General features: G+C 50.3%; 1 protein-coding gene and 1 long non-coding RNA gene across 4 annotated transcripts in view; one reads left to right on the forward strand and one right to left on the reverse strand.

Moving 5' to 3' along the window:
- The window catches only part of CADM3 (cell adhesion molecule 3), a 28,709-nt gene that overhangs the window by 5,373 nt on the left and 3,991 nt on the right, over positions 1-19,345 (reverse strand). For 2 of the 3 annotated variants that reach the window (XM_026487340.4, XM_026487341.4), the window contains exons 2-6: positions 5,942-6,043; positions 3,854-3,994; positions 3,203-3,355; positions 2,421-2,558; positions 1,920-2,090 (exon numbers count right to left, since the gene is read on the reverse strand). In XM_026487340.4, the coding sequence (XP_026343125.1) occupies positions 1,920-2,090; positions 2,421-2,558; positions 3,203-3,355; positions 3,854-3,994; positions 5,942-6,043 (705 nt within the window). The remainder of the gene's footprint in view (positions 1-1,919; positions 2,091-2,420; positions 2,559-3,202; positions 3,356-3,853; positions 3,995-5,941; positions 6,044-19,345) is intronic. The other variant, XM_026487342.4, reaches the window with a different exon arrangement.
- Positions 779-7,057, forward strand: LOC125283480 (uncharacterized). The gene is made up of 6 exons (XR_007191384.2): positions 779-1,077; positions 1,183-1,428; positions 2,743-2,855; positions 4,743-4,972; positions 5,333-5,431; positions 6,563-7,057. It is a non-coding gene; the product is annotated as an uncharacterized LOC125283480 (long non-coding RNA).

Genomic DNA, 19,345 nt, shown 5'->3' on the forward strand with positions numbered 1-19,345 from the left:
AGGATTTCTGAAGATCTGTCTGTGGCGGGGACCAAAGGGATGTCCTCACAGCTGGGAAAGGATTGCTGGGTCACCTGTGCCTAGCACATAAGTGGGACTTCATACACATTTTTGATGGAACCAGTGAACTTGAACTGGATCGTTTATTGAGTTCACAGTCTCTCAATCCTTTCTGCTCTGACAGGGAGCTTGCACTGGCAGCAATGTGTGAACGCAAAGTTGCATTTTCAGCAGTCCATCCCACTGCGCAGTAAGAGCTTCTCAACAACAAGAGATGGGGGTCACATTTGGGCTGCAGGAAGGCACTGCCACAGTGTAGACGAGCTCTGTGAAGGAATAATGGCATCTGCCACAGGCGCCCAAGGGCCACTAGGAGGCTGGGTCCAGATGGCCACATGAACAATACAGCCAGATGCTGGCTTAGCACCACGGATAAAGAGGCCGAGCTCCCCCTAAGGACACAGCCAACCTTAACACCCAGTTAATGAACACATTTCCCTCAGATCAAACAGGACAAAGAGAATCAGGCCAGGTGAGAATACGGGTGCTCCAGGGCCCCACAGCCCCAGAAACGTCTAGCACAGTGCCTGGAGTCTAGCATTTGTTGACTGACTGCTGATCACAGTTGGGTGCCTGACAGAGCCGTCTAGGGGGTTCGGACACGGGAAGGCCGTCCTGAGCCCCAGACAGGGACCAGGGCCTGAGGGAAGGAGCCCAAGGCCAGGGCCCCCACACTCAGAACTACTGAGCCGAGAAACACCTACAGAGATAGAGAACTCTCAAGTCTGGAAGGGTCTTTCACAGCTACTTTCCCCTTGACCCGCACACTAACTCCAGGAAGCAAGCGGCAGCCACCGCGGGCCCAGAGCAGAGGCCCTGCAGCTGGAATCTGGGCTGCCAGCCGTGGCCTGAGAGTCTGCCAAAGGGAAAGTGACGCCACCCCAAGCCTGCCTCACGTTCCGGTTTCCGCAATGGGTCTGGCAATTTTAAAGAGCACCAAAGGCAGTCAGTCCTGGATCTTCCATAAAAAAGAAGATGAAGCAGTGGAGTTATTTTAGGAAGATGCCCAGCCTCTAGGTAAGTTAGGACAAGAGATGCATGATCTTATAACGCTCTGTCTTCTGCCTTCGTACTTTCTTTTTTCTTGGTTCCCCCACTCAGAAAATTTACAAATTCCCTCAGGGCAGTGTGGAAGTTTCCTGTCCATCCTCAAGGCAGATTCCACAGAGAAACGAAGACCTTGGAAAGGTTTGGAGTCGTGACCATGACAGTGGTCACCATAGGTCAGACTAAGAACACTTGCAGAGCTGGGGCTGAGGAGGAGGACCACAGGAAAATCTGGCATCCTGAAATCACAGTACGTTGGTCTAGGAAGAAGCCTTGGGGATTGCCAGGTTCATCGTCTCATAGAGCAAAGGAAGACTCAAGGTCAGTGGCTAAAGCCATTTTCTAAACCGCACAGAGCCTGTAGCGGTGGGGGGAGGGGAGACGACTTGCATCTCCTGACTCCTGGCTTGCTGCAGGCACCACTAGAGTTTCCCATCTAGCTGCATAACCCCGGCCTAGCTCAGGGCTTGGTAAACTTGTCCTGAGGCCAAATCCTGCCAGCTACGTGCTTTTGTACATGAAGTTTTACTGGAACCCAGCCACACCGATGTGTTGACATACCGTTTAGGGTTATTTTCCTGCAGCAACAGCAGAGTTAAGTAGTTGAGACAGAGACCACGTGACCCCCAAAGCCTCAAATATTCGATATTGGGCCCTTTAAAGAAAAGCTTGCCGGCCCTTGGCCTGGTGCTGTCACCCCTTGACTCATCATTTATCTGTGCACGGCACTTCACGTATAGTCACGGGCGCTCCCCCCCCCCCCGCCCCCATCTCATACCTGATCCTTCTTCACCCACAAGCCCACCACATACACAGGACTTCGATGCGCTGAGAGGTCGACCTGTCAGCCCCCTTTAGAGACTCATGGTTCACAGAGCACACGACGTCCGCCCCGTCGTCCTCCCGGGAAACCTGGAATGTCACTGAGCTGCTCACGGTGAAGGTTTTACCATTGGGATCTTCCTGAACGCGGGTTGGTTCTCCTGGAGTACAGAGCAGACACATACACGCGCATACACACAGACACAGAGTGAGCCCTGACACACAGATACAGTGTGGGCCCCACGGCAGACACACAGATGGCGAGTCTCAACGTAGACAAACTTAGAAAGTTGTGAAATGGTTATGTACACACAGGGAGAATGTAGGCCCTAAGACACACACACACACACGCACACACACACACGAGTGTGCACAGAATATCTGTCCTTCTCCTTCTGCACCATGCTAATGTGCACATACACAGACATGTACCCCTCTCTCCTCACCCACCCCTCCACCTCCTCCTGAACCCCAAAGCAGGGGGACCTTACCGTGGAGCTCTTGGTCGCCCTTCCGCCAGGTGAGCTGGGCTGCAGGTTTGCTTCCCGAAGACTGACAGTTTAGGGTAGTTGTCTCCTTTTCCCGTAATGACGACTTGTAGCCAGTAATTATGGGCTTCTGTGGGATTCCTGCCATGGAGGGGGGATGGCCAAGATAGGAAGGAGAGGAACCATGAGGTGACCTCAGCTCTCCCTGCAGAGATGGCCTCTCGGGGCGGGGGGGGGGGGCAGGCAGGATGTGTGAGTCCTACTTTGGTTTAGAATGGGTAGAACACTAGAGAAATCATCTTTCTCTTTGATCTTCTCCCTAAAGCCCCACAGGGAAGCTCTGATACGTGACCTGACACCCCACAGCACAACTGGCTGGCTAAGGAAATGGCGTGGAGCCCAGGGGAGCAAGGAAAGAAACGGAGACGGAAGACCCAGGTAAGAGCACGTGAGCAGCTGGGTACTTGGACATTTGAAGCACACACTGCAAGCACTTCTCGTGTTTCCCTCATCCAGTCTTGGGAGGTACGTGGAATAGACATTAGCATCCTTCGATTATAGGTTAGGAAATTCAGGCTCAGAGAGAGTAAGCGGTTCCTCCCAGAGCGCACAGTAAGTAGTGGAGAAAGGATCAGAACCCAGGGCACTTCGCATTTTGTTCCCCAGCCTGAAGTTTTCCCAAACGCTTGGAGACTTGCCTGGCCCCTGGCTGCCTGAGGGGCTCACCTAGGAGCTGCGTTTGCAAGGAAGCACGCTGTGGAGCCCCTGGGGTTGGGGAGCCTCACCGAGCACAGTGACGAGGGACTTGGCAGTCCTCACAGGCATGGTGAAGATGGAGCAGGTGTACTCGCCCTCGTCCGCCAGGGCCACGTTGCTGATGCTGATGCTGAGCTCGTGGGGAGTGGACCTAACCAGCTGGATCCGATTATCACGAAGGGCTGGGGACATCGGGAGAACGGGAAGCAGGGCTTTTACCGGCACTTTTCATGTTCATCTTCCAGTCCCAGGCCAGCATCTTTGCGAGAACGGGTCTAGCGTGGTTTGGGGGGGGGGGGGGAACTGCTCCTGAGTTCGAGCAGTCTTTATGTGGTCAGTCGCCTTCCTGAGCCACTGGGCAGGGACAGCAGCCTCAGGGACGCTCAGAAAAGTAGGCTTGAATCTCGTGGGCTGCCTTGTGAAGTACTCGGGGCAACCCTGACACCAGCTAAATCCTAGGTCTCCTTTGGGAATGTCGCCACTGGAGGACCCCGTGGGACCCGCATGGCTCAGGTCAGAGCTGTACACTGTGGTTTTTCTGGAGCCTGGCTTGCTGCCTCCTCAAACAGCACACCTTCCCAGTTCCCAGCCTCCACACCCCAGGCATGTGTTCCCCTGGGCTCCGCAGACCGCTGGTCCAGCCCACAGTTGCCCCAGAGAGAGGAGACCTGGGGCAGTACCTCTCTTCTCTCCAAAGTAGAGAGTCTGCTGGGCAGGGTTAGACCACTGCAGAGACGAGTCCTCATGATCTTTCACTTGGCACTTGAGCACCACGGTGCCGCCGGCCACCACTGTCTCATCAGAGGTCCAGGGCTGGCTATCTGCAGGAGTACAAGAGGGTCAGCTTCCCGAGGAAGCCCCGGCCCCTCCACCCACTTCTGGGCCAATGCACGCCTCATCTAACCCAGACGGTCCAAGGCCCGGGTGTCTGCATTCTCTTAAGGCGTCGTGGGAGAAGGAACAGAGGTGGTGGGGAAGGGGAGACAGACCTTATTTCCTCTTGCTTGGAATACATAGAAAAACAGTCACTTGTTGAATGTTTGCTGAGTGAACTGACAGGGTCACAGACATTTAGGGGAATAAAGGCACCCAAATCTACACAGAGCACAGCACATGCTTCTTTCCTGAGAGGCTCTGCCATTCACCTTGAAAGCACACACACGCACCTGTCATTCTATGCTCTGCCTTCCTGCCTCCGCCTGCCTGTACGAGCAAGGACAGGAGAGACGGTTGAGACCAATAATCCCAAAACTAAAAGTGAGAAGAAGGCCAAGACAGCCTTGGGTCCCACACTCATTTACATAAGAGGTAGCTGATAAAACTGTGGGGTAAGCAACCAAAACGATTAAAAAAAACAAGAAAGAAAGAAAAGCTGAAACATGTTGGCACAGACTTTTCAATTCCTCCCACCATAACTTCCCTTCATCGTCAGCTCACACTCTTTCGGTACCCAGACAACCAGCCTCTCCACACACCAACCCAAATCACCCCCCTCCTGTTATTTTAGAGTAAAGGATTAACGTTTCCCTTCCATGTGATGGAAATACTTGCTCACCCTTCTCTCCTTAGGCAAATTAATTAGAAAAAAAAAAAAAAAAGTTGGCCTCCGGGAGTCCCTCCACCTGACATGGTTCCGTGTTCCCCTCGGCGTGGCTTCTGCTCCCCATGCGGATCCCCTCATCTCCAGGACTGACTTGCTGTGACCCGAGAGCAGCGACCACCGCAGGACTAAATTACGCAACACCTTCCAGCTCTGATTCTGAAGCACCCGCACCATTCCTTTGGAGGCGCTAACCTAGGTAAGCAGCATTATTCTTCTCTGAATAGCAATTGACTTCCTGCGTTCCCTAATTGAGTAATTTTAAACAATCCCCATTCTCCCCGGCACTGACCTTACCCCTGCCCTGTCTGTTATTCCTTTCCTCCTTGGTCACCAGAGCTCCGTTTCCAAGAAATACATAATGGAAATGCTCCTAGCAGAGAAGGGGCCCCGAGGAGAGAAGGTGGCGTGTGCTGGGCTTGATAACAAGCCCCTGCGCTTCGGGGTGTCCGTCTCCACGTTGGAGCACAAAGTCTGGCCGCTGGCTTTAGTGTTTAGAATCATCACGGAACTGAGGGGGATCGTCGGGATCATGGCATCCAATTCCCTCATTTTACAGATGTACACAATGAGGCCATGGAGGTGGAGTGATTGCCTACCATCATTCTATGACCAGGGACTCCAGGGGGGACTACGGCTCTGTTCTTCGACTCTCAAGGTAGTGTGGCCTTTTCAGGGTAATGCTCCTCAACTAACCGTCTAACCTGAAAATTTAAACAATGATTTTAAGATTAGTGAGCCAGAGACGGAGCTGGCTGACGTGATTTATCCCTTAAGCATCTGAAGGCGAGGTTTGGGAAACCTTTCATTTACTGCTTGCCGTATACCAAGTTTTGACGAGAAATCCTGTTATTCTTGGGTCCCTTTGAAGACTTCTGCCTCGATTGTGTCTTCCAGAACCTCTTTAGTCTGAGTAACACCCTCCTCCTGGAATCATTTTATCTTGGGAAAAAGGTGTAGGGAATACAGAGGTCTCTGCACTGGAGTAAGGGAAGAGGCGGGGGTGCGAGAGAAGTTGGTGGTGTGGAACTAAGAACTAAAATGTCGGATGGAGCTGTGTGGTAATGAGGGGAGTGAGAACATAGGGCAGAGGCAACATGAGTGGGAGATGACGTGAGGATGGTTGAGGGAACCGAGGGACGTGGAGATGAGGGGCCTGGATTCTCACCTTGACTGGCCAGCATGTCAGGGCTGCTCCAGACTGTGGAGCTGATGGCCTCGCCGAGTGGAGCCAGAGTTCCCAGCTCCAAGTCCTGCTCCTGCCAGTAGCCTGGGGAGAGAATCTCCATCAAGGATGAGCCCTACGTATTTGCTGCTACTGTTTGGGATACTTTGGTTGCCGGGGGTGGGGAGAGGGCAGGCCCTTAATGCAAAGTAGGTTCTCCAGGATCCCTAAGAGAAGGTGGGTTTCCCACAAAGGGGAGAGATTATAACTAGAGCCCTGAAAAAGGAAGTGAGCTCTTCCTCCGAAGGGGGGGTCTAAGGAGGGTGCTAAGTTTTACCAGTCAGTCATACAGTGTCAGAGCCAGAAGAGACCTTAAAGATCCTCTGGTCCAGTTCTCCCACTTCACAGATGAGGACAAAGGTTAAAAGTCACTTGGTGAGGTCATCCCAGAAAAAGAAAGACAAGCGAAGGCTTTTCATTCCTTATCCAGGATTCTTTCTGCTAGACCATACTATCTACTAAAATAACAACAGGTTTAATAATTAGAAAATACGTTTACTCTTAATCCTTTTAACGGACCCGTGAAATAAACACGCCGGTTCCTGTTCTGCCGCGTGGAAACAGGATGAAGTGACTTGCCCAAGGTCATACAAGCAGAAGAGCAAAGGCTGGAACTTTAACGCCTGATCCCAAGTCCAGAGGTCTGTTACTTTCCTGCGGAGGCCCCTACCACTGCAGACAGACCGCGGCGGGCCGGCGGCGGCCACCTGCTAGCGGGCGCGCAGTTAGCGCTGCTTCTCCAGCGCCCGACCCACTGCCCACTTGATCCCCCGGCTCTGCTCCCAGCCCGTCGCAACAAACCCCAGGGCCTGAGTCACCGCCTCTCTTCCCGGCCGGTGGGCCCTGCACCCGCCGGAGAAGCACCGCACGGAGCCCAGGGCCCGCGTCCCCAGCTCCACCCGAAGAGGCGGAGGGACAAAGAAACCCGCCACAAGAATCTGCCGAGTCTCCCGCCGCAAGCCCAAAAGTAGCCAATCACGGGCGCGAAGCTCAGTGACGTCATCGGCTGCTGAGCAGAGTCCCGAGCGGCGGCGCGTCCCGGGCCGGGAGTCGCGGGAACTTGGCGCGCGGGGAGGGAGGGGCCGGCGCTGCGCCGGCGGTGCTAGGGCGGGTCGGGGGCCGGGGGTGCGAGACCAGGCTGAGAAGTGGGCCTGAAGAAAGGGGACGGGACGAGGGGGGGGAATTGTGGACTCCAAAGGAAAGAGGAGAAGGGACAGGTTGAGGGGAAGAGCAAGGGAGGGGAGGGAGGGGATGGCGGGGGTGGGCGAGGCGGAGGAAGAGGGTTAGGGCCCGAGAGAGCGCCTCAGAGGGTCGCCGGCCTCCCCTGGTCCTCACACGCATTCTCCAGGAGATTGGAGAAAACACTCTCTTCCCCAAGAGGAGAAGCACATTGCCCGAATGGGGAGGGAGAGGAGAGACAGCAAAAGCCGGGAACCCGTGGAGAGAAGTAGGCAGCAAAGGGGACGGGAAAGTGCTGGTGAAGGGAGGCAAGAAGGCTGAGGCTGCCAGGAGAGGCGGCCGGTGCTAGCACAAGGGCTCTCAGACCCCGCAGTGCCCCCCACCCACGGGGCGGCCAGGCCCTGGCCCTGCTGCTTTCTGTGGACTTCAAGGCTGGAGGCAACCTGACGCTGGTGAGTGCTTCATCTTCTTTTCCAGGTTGTGCATTTGTGGGTGCTTGGAGACAGGGTGGAAAGCCAGATGGGGGTGGTAGAGGCACAGGGAGAAGCCAGAGAGTGCTCAGCAACCTCCCCCCCCCCCACTGGTACTATGTGCCCTAAGTAAGCACCGAACAGGCTTTTGCTCACGTGAGCGGAGGGAATAGCCATCTCCTAATTTGGCACAGGACTTCTCAGTTTGCAGGGTGGATCTTCAGCCACCAGTTCATTTAATGACAAAACAACCTTGAGAGAGAGGCAGCCAAACAGAATCGCTTCTTAGAGATGAGGTCAAGAGAGGGCCAGTGACTTCCCTAAAGGCACACAGATAATACACCTTTCAAGAACCCTCTTTCTCTCTCCCTTGGCGCTCTCAAAGCTTTTTCAACAGCTCCTTTTTCCTGTGGCATTTCTGCCCATTGTATTGCAGTCCACTTGTTTACTTATCAGTTTCCGCATCTAAACTTTGAGCTGGTTAAGAGCAGGGGCCTGACCTTATTCATCTTTGTATCTTCAGCTCTTAGTGCAGAGCGGGCTCTCGGTGCATTAAATTGGCTCTGGTCATTCATTCAGACATACCTGGCTCTGTGCTCTGTTCGCAGGCAGGCAGAGGCTGTATCTGCCCAGCAGTGGATTTCATCTCCACTCTCCTGCTCCTTCTTCCCTCTGTGCTCTTTTGCTGCATTCCCTTGGTTGCTTTTCCCCCTGCTTCTATTTCTTTCATCTCTCCCCTCCTCCATTTTGCTGGCATTTTTCTCCCCCTTTATAGGATGAATATGTGAAATGGTAAGGCAGGGCATTCAAACCACACTGAATTGTTCAGATGAGGGGTCTGATAATTCAAATGAATACTCTCCAATAAATGGCATATATTGTGTCTGTAGATTTCCAGGGAACTCGCTCTGGTTTGTAGTGTTTTAAGAAGCTGGCGAACAGATAACTCTGTGTGTGTGTGTGTGTGTTTTCTGTCCCTGCTGCAGTGATAATTCTCCCTATAATTCTGAAAAGTACTTACGATCTCATGTCTTCTCTTGAGAACTGTCTGTTAGTATGCCTGAAAGTTTTCTCACTGTTCTTACAACATTGTACACCTGTAATGATAAATTCTGAAGGGCCAGTCCCCCAGCAGCGGACGAGTGATTATAATGCTATTAACAGAAACATGATAAGTAGCAGAGATTATGACTGGGGCTGCAAAAGCCTTGTGCCTTTGGGTTCAGATTGTGCAGATCATTTATGACATCAGCATGAATTCCTTCCGTGGACTCCAACTGGAAGGGAAGACTCAGGAGCACTCTGAAAGGGTGGCATGGCCTTTGCAGTGGCCACATGGAGGGAAATGCTCTGCTCAGGCAGGGACACAGGAGGGAAATGCAGACTTTGGACCACAGAGCCACTTATGAGGGGGGCTGGCTACTCACAGGGAAAAGCAATGAAGAGATGCTATTCAAATGGGCCTTACTGTCTTCCTGCTTACAAGCCTTCACTGACTTCCCATCATCTGCAGATAATACCCAGATGTGTTAGGCTGGCCTTCAAGATCCTGGGCAGTCCGATGCCACTGTGCCTTCCAGCATTGTCTTTCCTTTATCCTACCCATATCCCAGACATGATGCCAGTTTGGGTTTTCTATAAACCCTTGGCTTTCCTGCCTACGTTCCTTTCCTACGATAACCCTGCTGAAAATGCCCTCCACCCATCTTCACACATCTAAGCCCTACCCATGCTTAAAGCCTACTATCTGTGACACTTCCTCCAAGAAGTCTTCCTTGATTGTCCCAGATGGAAATAACTTCTGGTTTCTCTGCGTTGCAACACTTGATCTACTTTTCCAAAGTTGTGCATCACTCTGTGTTGTACTGCAAGTTTGGCTTCCCTCCTAAATTATAAAGATTCTGCAGGTGGGGTTGACATCTAATTCATCTCTGTATCCAGCACTGGCTCTAATGCAGCATACTGCACATGGAAGGGGCTTAATAAACAAATATTTAATAAGTGGATCCAAGATGCTGGGCGTCTTCTGTTGTGAGAACTAGGCTCGGCATCTGCCAATGAAGAGGAAACAGCAAACCAAACAGGAGGAGGAAGAAACAGGACAAAGGAGGGAGTATTCCATCCAGAGGCTGAAGCTCTAGAAGCTACAGTATGGTGGGAATCGATATTTATTGATCACTTTGTGTGTGTCAAAGCCCACGTTAGGCGCTCTATAATCATTATCCAGAACAGCCCTTTTTGATAGGTATTATTATGCACATGTTAAGGATGAGTTGACTACGACTCAGAAAAGTTAAGTAACTCAGCCACGTGATGGAGCCAGTCAGTGTTGGGATGGGACAGCCATCACTGAGACCCCTCTGACCTAAGAGCCCAGAGTTTGTGCACATCTCGGCTGCACTCCCTCCCTCTGCAGAAGTACGCATTTGTGTGCGTGGTGGGGGGTGGCAGGGGTCCTAGGAGTAAAGATTCCTTCATGTGTTGCTGGCCGGCCGGCTCACTGAACAACATTCACACTCCCCATCTGTAAGATGGTCAAGATAACAGTGTAGGAAGTTGGGAATGGGGGCTTGTGGTGGTGATGGCTTACACCCACTGAATTTCCGTGTTAATTGGATTTCTTCATGTGGCTTCATCTACACCTCCGGGGGATACTTCATTTGCCCCCAAGAGCCTTACAATGTGGGACTTTTCAGTTAACCAAGCAGCAGATGTGTCTAGTTAAAACTAACAGAATCCCCTCACATTTTCATAGGACTCTAGTGTCTGGGCTGAAAACAAAAAGAGTGTCTTGTTTGCCCTCAGTTGCCTTGGGGGTTTCTTAATTCTTGGTTTATTTACCTGTGGGTTCCAGTATCTTTAGGACTCTTGGCATTTTAAAGGACAAAGTAGCCCTTTCACCCACCCATGTCCTTCTGATTGATTGTTCACATTAAGAGTAGTAGAGGTGGGAATTGGAGACTTACCAATGTGCCCTTGAAAGCGCAGAGGCACTTGTGACTCTGTTTTTCACTCATAACACATGTCCTCACCTATGGTAAGTGCTCAATAAATATTTATTGAATAAACAAATGAGCGACTCATATGAATGAAAATGTAGTATGTCTCCTGTCTGAGTGATGCTAGGAGGGAAGTCTAAGAGAATGGGCCAGTATAAGCCCGGATCGCTTGGTTCGTGTCTCCCCTGCCCTGTCTGTTCTGGGAGTCCACGGTGCATTGCCCTCAGGCCCGTGAACAGGGTCACAGGTGCACAGGTAGGATGCTGGGACAGGGACAGAGCGCTCCCATGTTACCATTGCTGGCCTTGCCAGCACCTGGGTCCAGAGCTTCACGTCCCCGACTAGAGAAAACCAGCTCCCTGAGTAGGAGTTGATGGTGATGGTGATGGTGATGATGATGAGTCAGCATTTCTAACTCCAGAGTTAAAAATATTCTTCATCCCAGCCTACTTGTTATTCCTCACGACTACCATGACAGGTGGGTGGAGGAGTGTTATCTCCAAGGGAAAAACACACTGGGGGCTGTGGCCCGAAATACCGAAGGGACCCACTTTTAGGATCGTTTACCCACACCTTTGCCAGGCTCCCCGGCCAGGGGATCCTACTCTGATTCTTCCCTGACCCGAGCTACTAGTGAATTCTTGTGTATGTTTGGGTCACACACAGAAGAGAATGGGCCTGGCAAAATCAGATTTAGAACTCAGCCCCTGGAGCTTTGCTGTTTGCCCAGAGCCACACGTTTCTTTAACAGCGAATGTCTGATTCTGCATCTGGAGGAAGGTGGGCCAGTCCCATGTGAGTCCTGATTTAGATGATAACTCCGAGATTTGGGGGGAGTCACTTTGACCTGAGAGACTTGAGAGCACAGCACCCTGATCAGAAAAGGACTCCTTTCAAACTTTTACACTTGCTCGTGGGCTGCCAGCAATCACGCTACTTCTGCGGAGGTCAGACTCTTCCACCTTCCGTCCCTTTCTAACTCTGTCCTCCCCCGAGTTCTCAAGCCCTCCTCTCGGTGCTATAGTGCAGTCAGACAAAAGCTGGGGCCATGAGCTGTGGGAGTGGTTCTGTCATTTGGGATTGTCTGTCTTTCCAGGTGTTTTTCCTGCTTTATCTTGCTCCTTGGGGATGGGCCTCTGTCCCCTCACAGGCTGCAGGATCGCCTAAAAGATGCCCTGGCTCAGCTCAGATATGCTCCAGCTCACATTTACTGCGGGACTTCCCAGCTCAGTCACGCTCCAGCGGCCTGCCTCCCTCACCTAGGCCTCCCCTCTACCCTCCCTGTGGCGGGGCCACTGAGCCCTGGCTCCTTGTTCCCTCCCTCCATTCTTTCTGTTGCTGTCTGGCTTTTCGTCCTGGAGTCTTGTTTATCTCCTTTCCCTCTGGCTCCCAGCAGCCTCTTGGGCCCAGAAGGCACTACTGTCTCAGCTTTGCTGTACTGTCCCAGGAGGCAGGCAGGATGTAAGTGAAAATAGACGGTAAATAGGATGGGAAACAGAACCTTCACTAGAAGTGCCTGTTATGCTGATTTGCCCCGTGGCTTGGTGAAGCGTGGCCAAGAGGTTCAGATTTGCAGAACCAGGGATCCTACACTATTAGATAATCCAAGAGATTTAGGTTTGGAAGGGGCCGATCCAGGCTCCAACAGGTTTATTACTGAACGTTGGCAGATGCCTTTTGGTTCCATCCTAAGCAGGTCATTGAAAATGAAAGGCTTTTGTTTCCTGGGCTTGGAATGGTGTGCGGCTAAGCTTTTCCAGGCTGAATGAGGAGGAGGGAATCTTTGGGTTAGTTGGCTAGCTCGCCTGTGGTAGGCGTGAGGGTGGGGTTAAAACAAAAAGCTTATCTGTGTGTTAACCCTCTTTTCACTAAAAAAAAAAAAAAAAAAAATACAAAAAACCAAAAACCAAAAAACCAAAAATCAGAAAAAACCCCCAAAACACCAAAAGCAAACTTCGTTATTCCAAATGTTTTGTCTTACTCAAATGTTAGGAAAAATGTACCAAACTACAATATGTTATGAATGAATGTATTTTGTATATTTCCTAAAACCCAGCCATGGATTTGCATGTCTGGTCATTTTCTACTGACCCCTAATGGCCAGAGGTGGTTAATCCTAAAATCTTTTTGAGTCTACCACAAAGAGAATGGAATTGATGTCCTTTCTGACCCCCTCTTACCAAAGCTGAGTAATTCCTCTCCTCCTTCTGTTATGCCTATTCCTCCCCAAAATATTTTCCCCTCTATCATTCTTAGAAGCATAGACTTTCAGAGTTGACAAGAATCCGAATAGCATCTAGGGCAAATCTCATTTTAAAGAAGAAAAACCAGGGCTCAGAGAGGTCGAGGAACTTGAGCAAGGCCACACAGGCAGTCTGTGGAACTTGTGGCTAGAAGCCCGTCTCCTATGGTTACTGTCATCTGAGAGCAGCCCTGTGGGCCAATGGAGTCAGAGGTTAAGTTGCCAGCTGGTGTGATTTCACTCTCAGTGACATCTACCCTCCCTGCTCCCCATCTCTCTGTGTATGGTAGCAAGGCCCCCCAGGACCTGGGACCTCAAAGGAGGTAAGCCTCCTGAATGCCAGGCAGGTTAGAGACAGCATGAGGTGAGGTGCGAGCTCGTGAAGAATGGCGTCTTCACAGACTCAGGGCCTTACTGGCCGCTTCCAGGTCTCCCCAAAGAGGACACCAAGGGGCAGAAGGCGCTTCCATGCCCTCAGATGTGAACAAGGCTGACTGAGGACAGGCTGTGTGCACGCACGCGTGTGCTGGCATCTGGTGGTGGAGAGCCGCGGGGTGCTGGGCTGACCGTGAGGAGGGGGACGGCGGCAAGAGAGGAGAAAGCAGAGGAGCATGTCCTATTCTTGAGCTCCGGAGAAAGAAAAATCTGGAGGCAGAAGTGGGCTTGTGGTAGGCTGAGGGCCCCCTCAGAGACTTAGTTAAGATTCTGAGGAGCGGAGACTGGGAAGTGGGTGGCAGAGAAGGAGGTGGGGACAGCTGTTGCTTTGATTTGCTATTGAGTCAGTGTTCTCGGTGCATTAGCACTGGGAGGGAGCCCTGGGCTGGCCCCCAATAGAAACAAGCCCCTCTGTAGCCAGTTCTGCGTAGTAGCAAGAACTGCGGTTGGGAGACAAAGAGGAAGGGGATCTGATCCCAGAAGAGCCCCTTCCCCGGCTTAGCTTTTTCCTTGCAGGACTGGGCTGTGTTCTGTGGACAAGCATCTAGTGTTCTGGACTAAGAGCCTGGGAGGGGAGGAGGCAGAGTGAAGAGGATGCCTCAGGAGGGGCTGCAGGGAGAGCGGCTGGGGTCTGTGCAGGGGCTGTCTCATCCGCTGGGGCTCAGGTAAGCCCGCAAGGCCAGGCATGACATCACTCCCTTGACGGTAGCTCTGAGCCATTTTGGGAGTGTCCGTTTACCCCACCTCCTCACTTCCTTCCCACACACGCTCACACACACAGAAAGCAGGACGCGTGGGACCCGGGGTCTGCATGCTGCTGCAGGAGTCAGGAAGCCGGACTTCGTCTGAACTCTGAGATGCTCCCCTGAACCGGGTCCAGGCGCTTCATAGCCCTCCCCTAAATTTACCTTGCTGCTTTCACACGTATGGCATAGAACTGGGGAGAGTTCTCCCACCTCAGAACATACTTGAGAAAGGAACCATAACAGGCAGTGTGGAGTAAGCGAACGCACAAGCCCACCTAGCTCATTGGACAGTATGTTTGTGGGAAAGGAGGGGCTGGGAATAGGCAAGGTAGCCCAGGGACATGGGGGAGAAATGAAGAGTGGGTTCCCCAAGGCTGAGCAGCCCCAGCCCGGGTTGCAGAGCCTCAGTGCCTGCTTGAGGGCATGGATGGCCTCCCTTTTTCAACAGGCTCTGTCTTACTCTCCTTGGCTCTTATGTCCTACTTAAGATGTCTCAGCCCGATGGCTTGGTGTGGAGAGAGAACAACGCTGGGGAAAAGTTTAATTTGTTAGAAGTCAGGCAAGAAAGGATTCATCTCTGCTGGCTCTGATTTTACTGACTAGTTTTTACTGTTTCCCTTCACTGGGTGATGAGAGTCAAGGTGTGGATGGCAGGTTCAGGGCAGTGGGGAGGAGCATTACATGAAGACAGATGTGTTCTGCTCTGCACACCCACACTGCTCCAGGACCCCTCCCTTAGTCCTAACAGATTTAGTCTCTTCCTTTCCCTTTTTTCACTTAAAAATGTATTTTCCAGAAGGTAGCACGTTGTTCAATTAGCCTTACTTTGTGCCTTCCAGGGGGACTTGAGCGCTTTGGTGAAACAGACACATCCTTCTAAGCCTACGGACTTCACAGTCCTCACAACGGGGACCCACAGATCTCCTGTTCTTTTCTTAAACCTTCTCTGAGGAGGGTATATATTCAATTTTCATTCTCCACGATGCACATATATTCCAACCTAGTCACCCTCTTTCTCTTATTCAGCATGTGTCCCTCAACACACGACACACTACAGTTTTCAACTATTCATAGCTCTGTTTTTATTTTTTCTGACACAAACACACAGCTTTTCTTATGACCCAGATACAGAGCCCTTTTCCCCAGCCCATTATTAGTCAGAACCCCTTACTTCCCGAAAACCATATGGCTTAAACTCAGAGATTCTCCCCAAAGCAGAATTTAGGCTCTCTATTCTGCTCAGACTCCCCAGGAGAGGGACAGAATCCTCTCCCCTCCCAAGGGCTGAGGCTCAGGCCATCTGTCACTGACACTGGACTCTGGGGCTTGGAAACCAGAAGAGAGTTGGCATGAAACAGCAGTTGAGGATAAATGAGAATATGTGAGGCCCAGGGGCTTAGTGGTGGTGGTTTTTTATATTTGTTTGAGATGGTAGGATAGAGGTTAGAGGAGAAAACACAAAATATATGTTTGGAAAGATTTCATCCTTAGGAATTAGAGTAAGAGTAAGGATGAGTACAGTTGTCCTACTGTCATTTTTGCATTTGCTGAGGGACAAATGATTAGGAGCAGATGGCAAAACTGGCCTCTCGTTTCATAATAAGGAAAGAACTTGGCTCTAGGCTCTTCAGAGGTTGACCTAAGCCGTGCTAGGTCTCTAGTTACTTGTCGTCAATGTATTTATTAGAGTCTTGCTGGGTTTCTAAGAAGTATCAGGTATTTAAGTCAGAGACGCCAGAAACCAGTTCACCCTCTGAAGCTTTTTACCCCGAGGTTTTGCCTGGAATTCTCGAGTCAGGATTGGAAGCAAAGAATCAGGGCAACAGAAGACAAACGTAGGAAGCCAGGGTTTGCACGTTCACCATGAAATCCGGTATTGGAAGTACTGGTTCCCCACTCTGCCTGGCTAGTATCTGGGATTATATGAAGGAAGTGCAGAGCTAAGTAGTGGTTAGCTTAGAGATGAATGGCTGAGATATCAGCCTTTATTTCTTGTTCTTTTTTCCCCTAGGGCAAGGTGATGCATCTGACCTTCCTGACCCCGACCTGGAAGTAAATGAGCCAAAGGTGCTTATAATTAGCAATCAATACACAATTAGTGCAGGTCTAGCTGGGGTAAGGACAAATAAATCCTTAGAGAAGACTACATTTTAGTTCTTTATATTATTTAGCTTTCTTATCATTCTCCTGGAGACAGAGAGAGAGAGGTTTAAGGAATCTCAGAGGGAAGAACTCAACACAGAAGAATGATACACATTTTGAAAAAAAAAATGTTGGAAGCTCTGAATTAGAATCCTTTCTGAAACATGTCTGCTGTCCACGAGAACAGGGGGCTCAGGGAGATGAGTAGATAGGAGATACTCCAGCTGTTACTGTAACCCAAATTCTGCCTTCCTGAAGGCTCGCTCATGGAGATAAATCACTTCCATTACCTGTCCTTGAGGAATGAAGTTTCTCCTTGTTTCACATGAGGAGATGGAAGAGGGGCCCTGGAAATTCATCCTGGAACCTTGCCTCCCCAACTAGATTCTGCTGTAGGTCATTCACCAGTGTTAACTATCATAGGAACTATTACTAAGAAATCGATACGGGGAAATCAGCATTTAGGGGAAGATAAGCTTGTGTAGTTCTGAAGTGATGGGAGGAATAGGCTGTCTAGTCTCAGACTGGCAGGGGCTGAGCATTCTCGGCTCCTTGCCGCATTTGACGTCATCAGCATTGGCAGATAACCCAAGAGAGTAGCAGAGTCCAGTTTGAAGATGTGCCTCTTGAGATTTGGCCAAGGACTTGGACTCTGGGATAAGATGGTTGTATTAGTTCTGTACAAGATGGTTGTGAAGATGGGCGACGTGAGTCAGGGTTTTGGTATTTGTTTTCTGTGCCTCTCATATATTAAATTCCTCCCTTATCTGTGCGGATAACCCATCTGTATGTATCATCTTTGTATTTACTGCTAAGGTTGAGGGAAGAGAGAAAATAAGCACCATGACAGGACAGTTTGAGTTGGTCGTCAGGCTCAGAGTGGTGGTAAGAGGGGCGTACTTAGCAAACTGAGGAGGGCACATTTTTGCTTTCCACACTTACAGGGCAGATGTGGTAATACTGTATATGACCAATACTGTCTTGATCTAAAACAGGACTATTTGTAGTTCTGTTTTTCAATTATGACTCCACATATGGCAAAACATCCAGTTCTTCTGAGGCCATCTGAGGTCACTGTAGGCCCTCGTCTCCTGAGCATTTCAAACAGCTCATCTTCTCAACCTCAGTGTTACTTGCTCGTTCTGCCCCCCTCTTACAGTGGTTTGGATGGTCGTGAGGACCTTTCGTATCTGTATCGCAAGGTTTGTTCCCCTCTTCCTGGTGGAGCAGGTCAGGGATCATAGCCAAGATCATGTGTGTTTGTGGTGAGGGGAAGGAGATGCCCCTTAGGAGAGGTGGAGCTTTGGAAGTTTGGAGGGAGAGCAGGACCACGGAGAGCAGCAAAGAGAGCTTGGAGTGGCACGTGGGGGCTAGCACCATGGAGAGCTCAGAGCTCCAGTTCCTTCCTCAAAGAGCCCGGGAACCGGGATCATGGGTTAAGGCAGCCAGCTCTCCAGAAGTCATACTGAAAACACAGACATCAGGACTTCTGTCAGGATCATGCTATACCCATCACTCGCTCTGAAAGGCCTCCTGAAGTCCTTTGTTTGAACCTGTCGTATATACACCCAAGCTCATATAAAAAGTGAGGACCACCACCAGACTGAGTTTGTCAACATGAACCTTAGTAATTATGACAATTACCTGGGTATTAGTGGTGGTGGAGGGGGTTTTATTTTGCCACAATCAATTATGAATAAAAGTATCTTCTGAGGGAAATAGTGCCACAGAGCCTGTATCCCCTCAGAGGCACTAGGACATGAGAAAGCTCAAGTATGTCTTAGCATCAGATAGAGTGTGAGTTGTATCAGAGTCAGGGTGCCCTGAGCCACCCCAAATTGCCATGAACAGTCCAGTCGTCATCATGTATGGGAAAGAGAAGTGGATCATGCCTCTTAAGAAGGCATTTGTCTTCAGGACATTAGTTGGGACATTGATTGGGTCCGTCTCTTGACACTTAGAGAAATTTTAGTACAGGGACAAATCTAGTTCTGTCATCAGTACTTGTTGCTTCAGTGAAGAATATGGAGCTTTAATAAGCCTCTATTTTGCAAAAGTCTCAACAGCTTCATGTGTTCAAGACTCTTGAAAGCTGGGCTTCTCTGTGCTAGAAGGGATGGATCTCCTTGTTATAACATGGTTGGATTGGGTTTTTACTTGGGTTATAGGAGCCCTGAGCACCAGCTGGTTCTGACCTTGTAAAGAATCATCACTACTGCTGGTCCTAGAGGCAGAGGCAGGTCTTTGGCCCCAGAGACTTAATTCTCTCCAATTTATATTGCATGGAGTATTTGTTCTTAATTTGACTGAGTTTTTAGAGACCTGAATCGTTATCAATTGGCTTGTTTCTCCAGACTCCTTCTCTGATGGTTTGTTTCTCTCTATCACTTATAAGCATTCCCGTGGGGATTGCTGTTCTCAGAGTTTATGGGTAGACAGACCTCTAGGACATGACCTCATCCAGGAAACAGTATGTTCCAGTATATGGGCCTATAGCCAATGGTTAAACAGGAAATGTTAAATTTTAACATGAAAAATGAGAGGAGGAGATATAATTACCAAAGCTCTCTAATGCCTTGGGGTGTTTCATTCAGTGGTCAGTAAGGAGGTAGTCTAGGCCACCCGTTGATTTCATGGAGCATCTGGAACCTAGGTTATCAGCCTTAGGTGACATTCCGTTACTGAGAAGCAGATGACAAAGCAGGATCATAGAGCCAGTGTGCAGTCTACTGGAGCAGGAAACAACAAAGAGTGTGACGCCTCACAGCCAACCCCCCTCCAGGGCTTTATCTCTCTGGTATAACTGAAGATATTACTCCTAGCATGTGACTTAAGGACAAGCAGCTTTGGATCCTTTTATTATGTGGACTACAAGAAAGTAGTATCAGTAAGGAGTACCAATGTCAAATGCAGGGATTGACAGAGCGATGGCACAACGACCCAATCTGCTGTTTCAAAGTGACCAGCACACCAAAAAGATGCCATCTGTGGAATTATATGGCTCAGAACTGTGAGTCACTCTCCCAAGTGAAGAGGGAATGTCTCCAACAAGGCACTCTTGAAATTAGACTTGGGCCCCCAGTCTTCCTCAGTTGGAAGAGGAAGGAGAGAGAGAGAGCATCTGAGGGCAGCGG

Source organism: Ursus arctos, unplaced genomic scaffold (genome assembly GCF_023065955.2).
Source record: "Ursus arctos isolate Adak ecotype North America unplaced genomic scaffold, UrsArc2.0 scaffold_2, whole genome shotgun sequence".
Classification (NCBI taxonomy): domain Eukaryota; kingdom Metazoa; phylum Chordata; class Mammalia; order Carnivora; family Ursidae; genus Ursus; species Ursus arctos.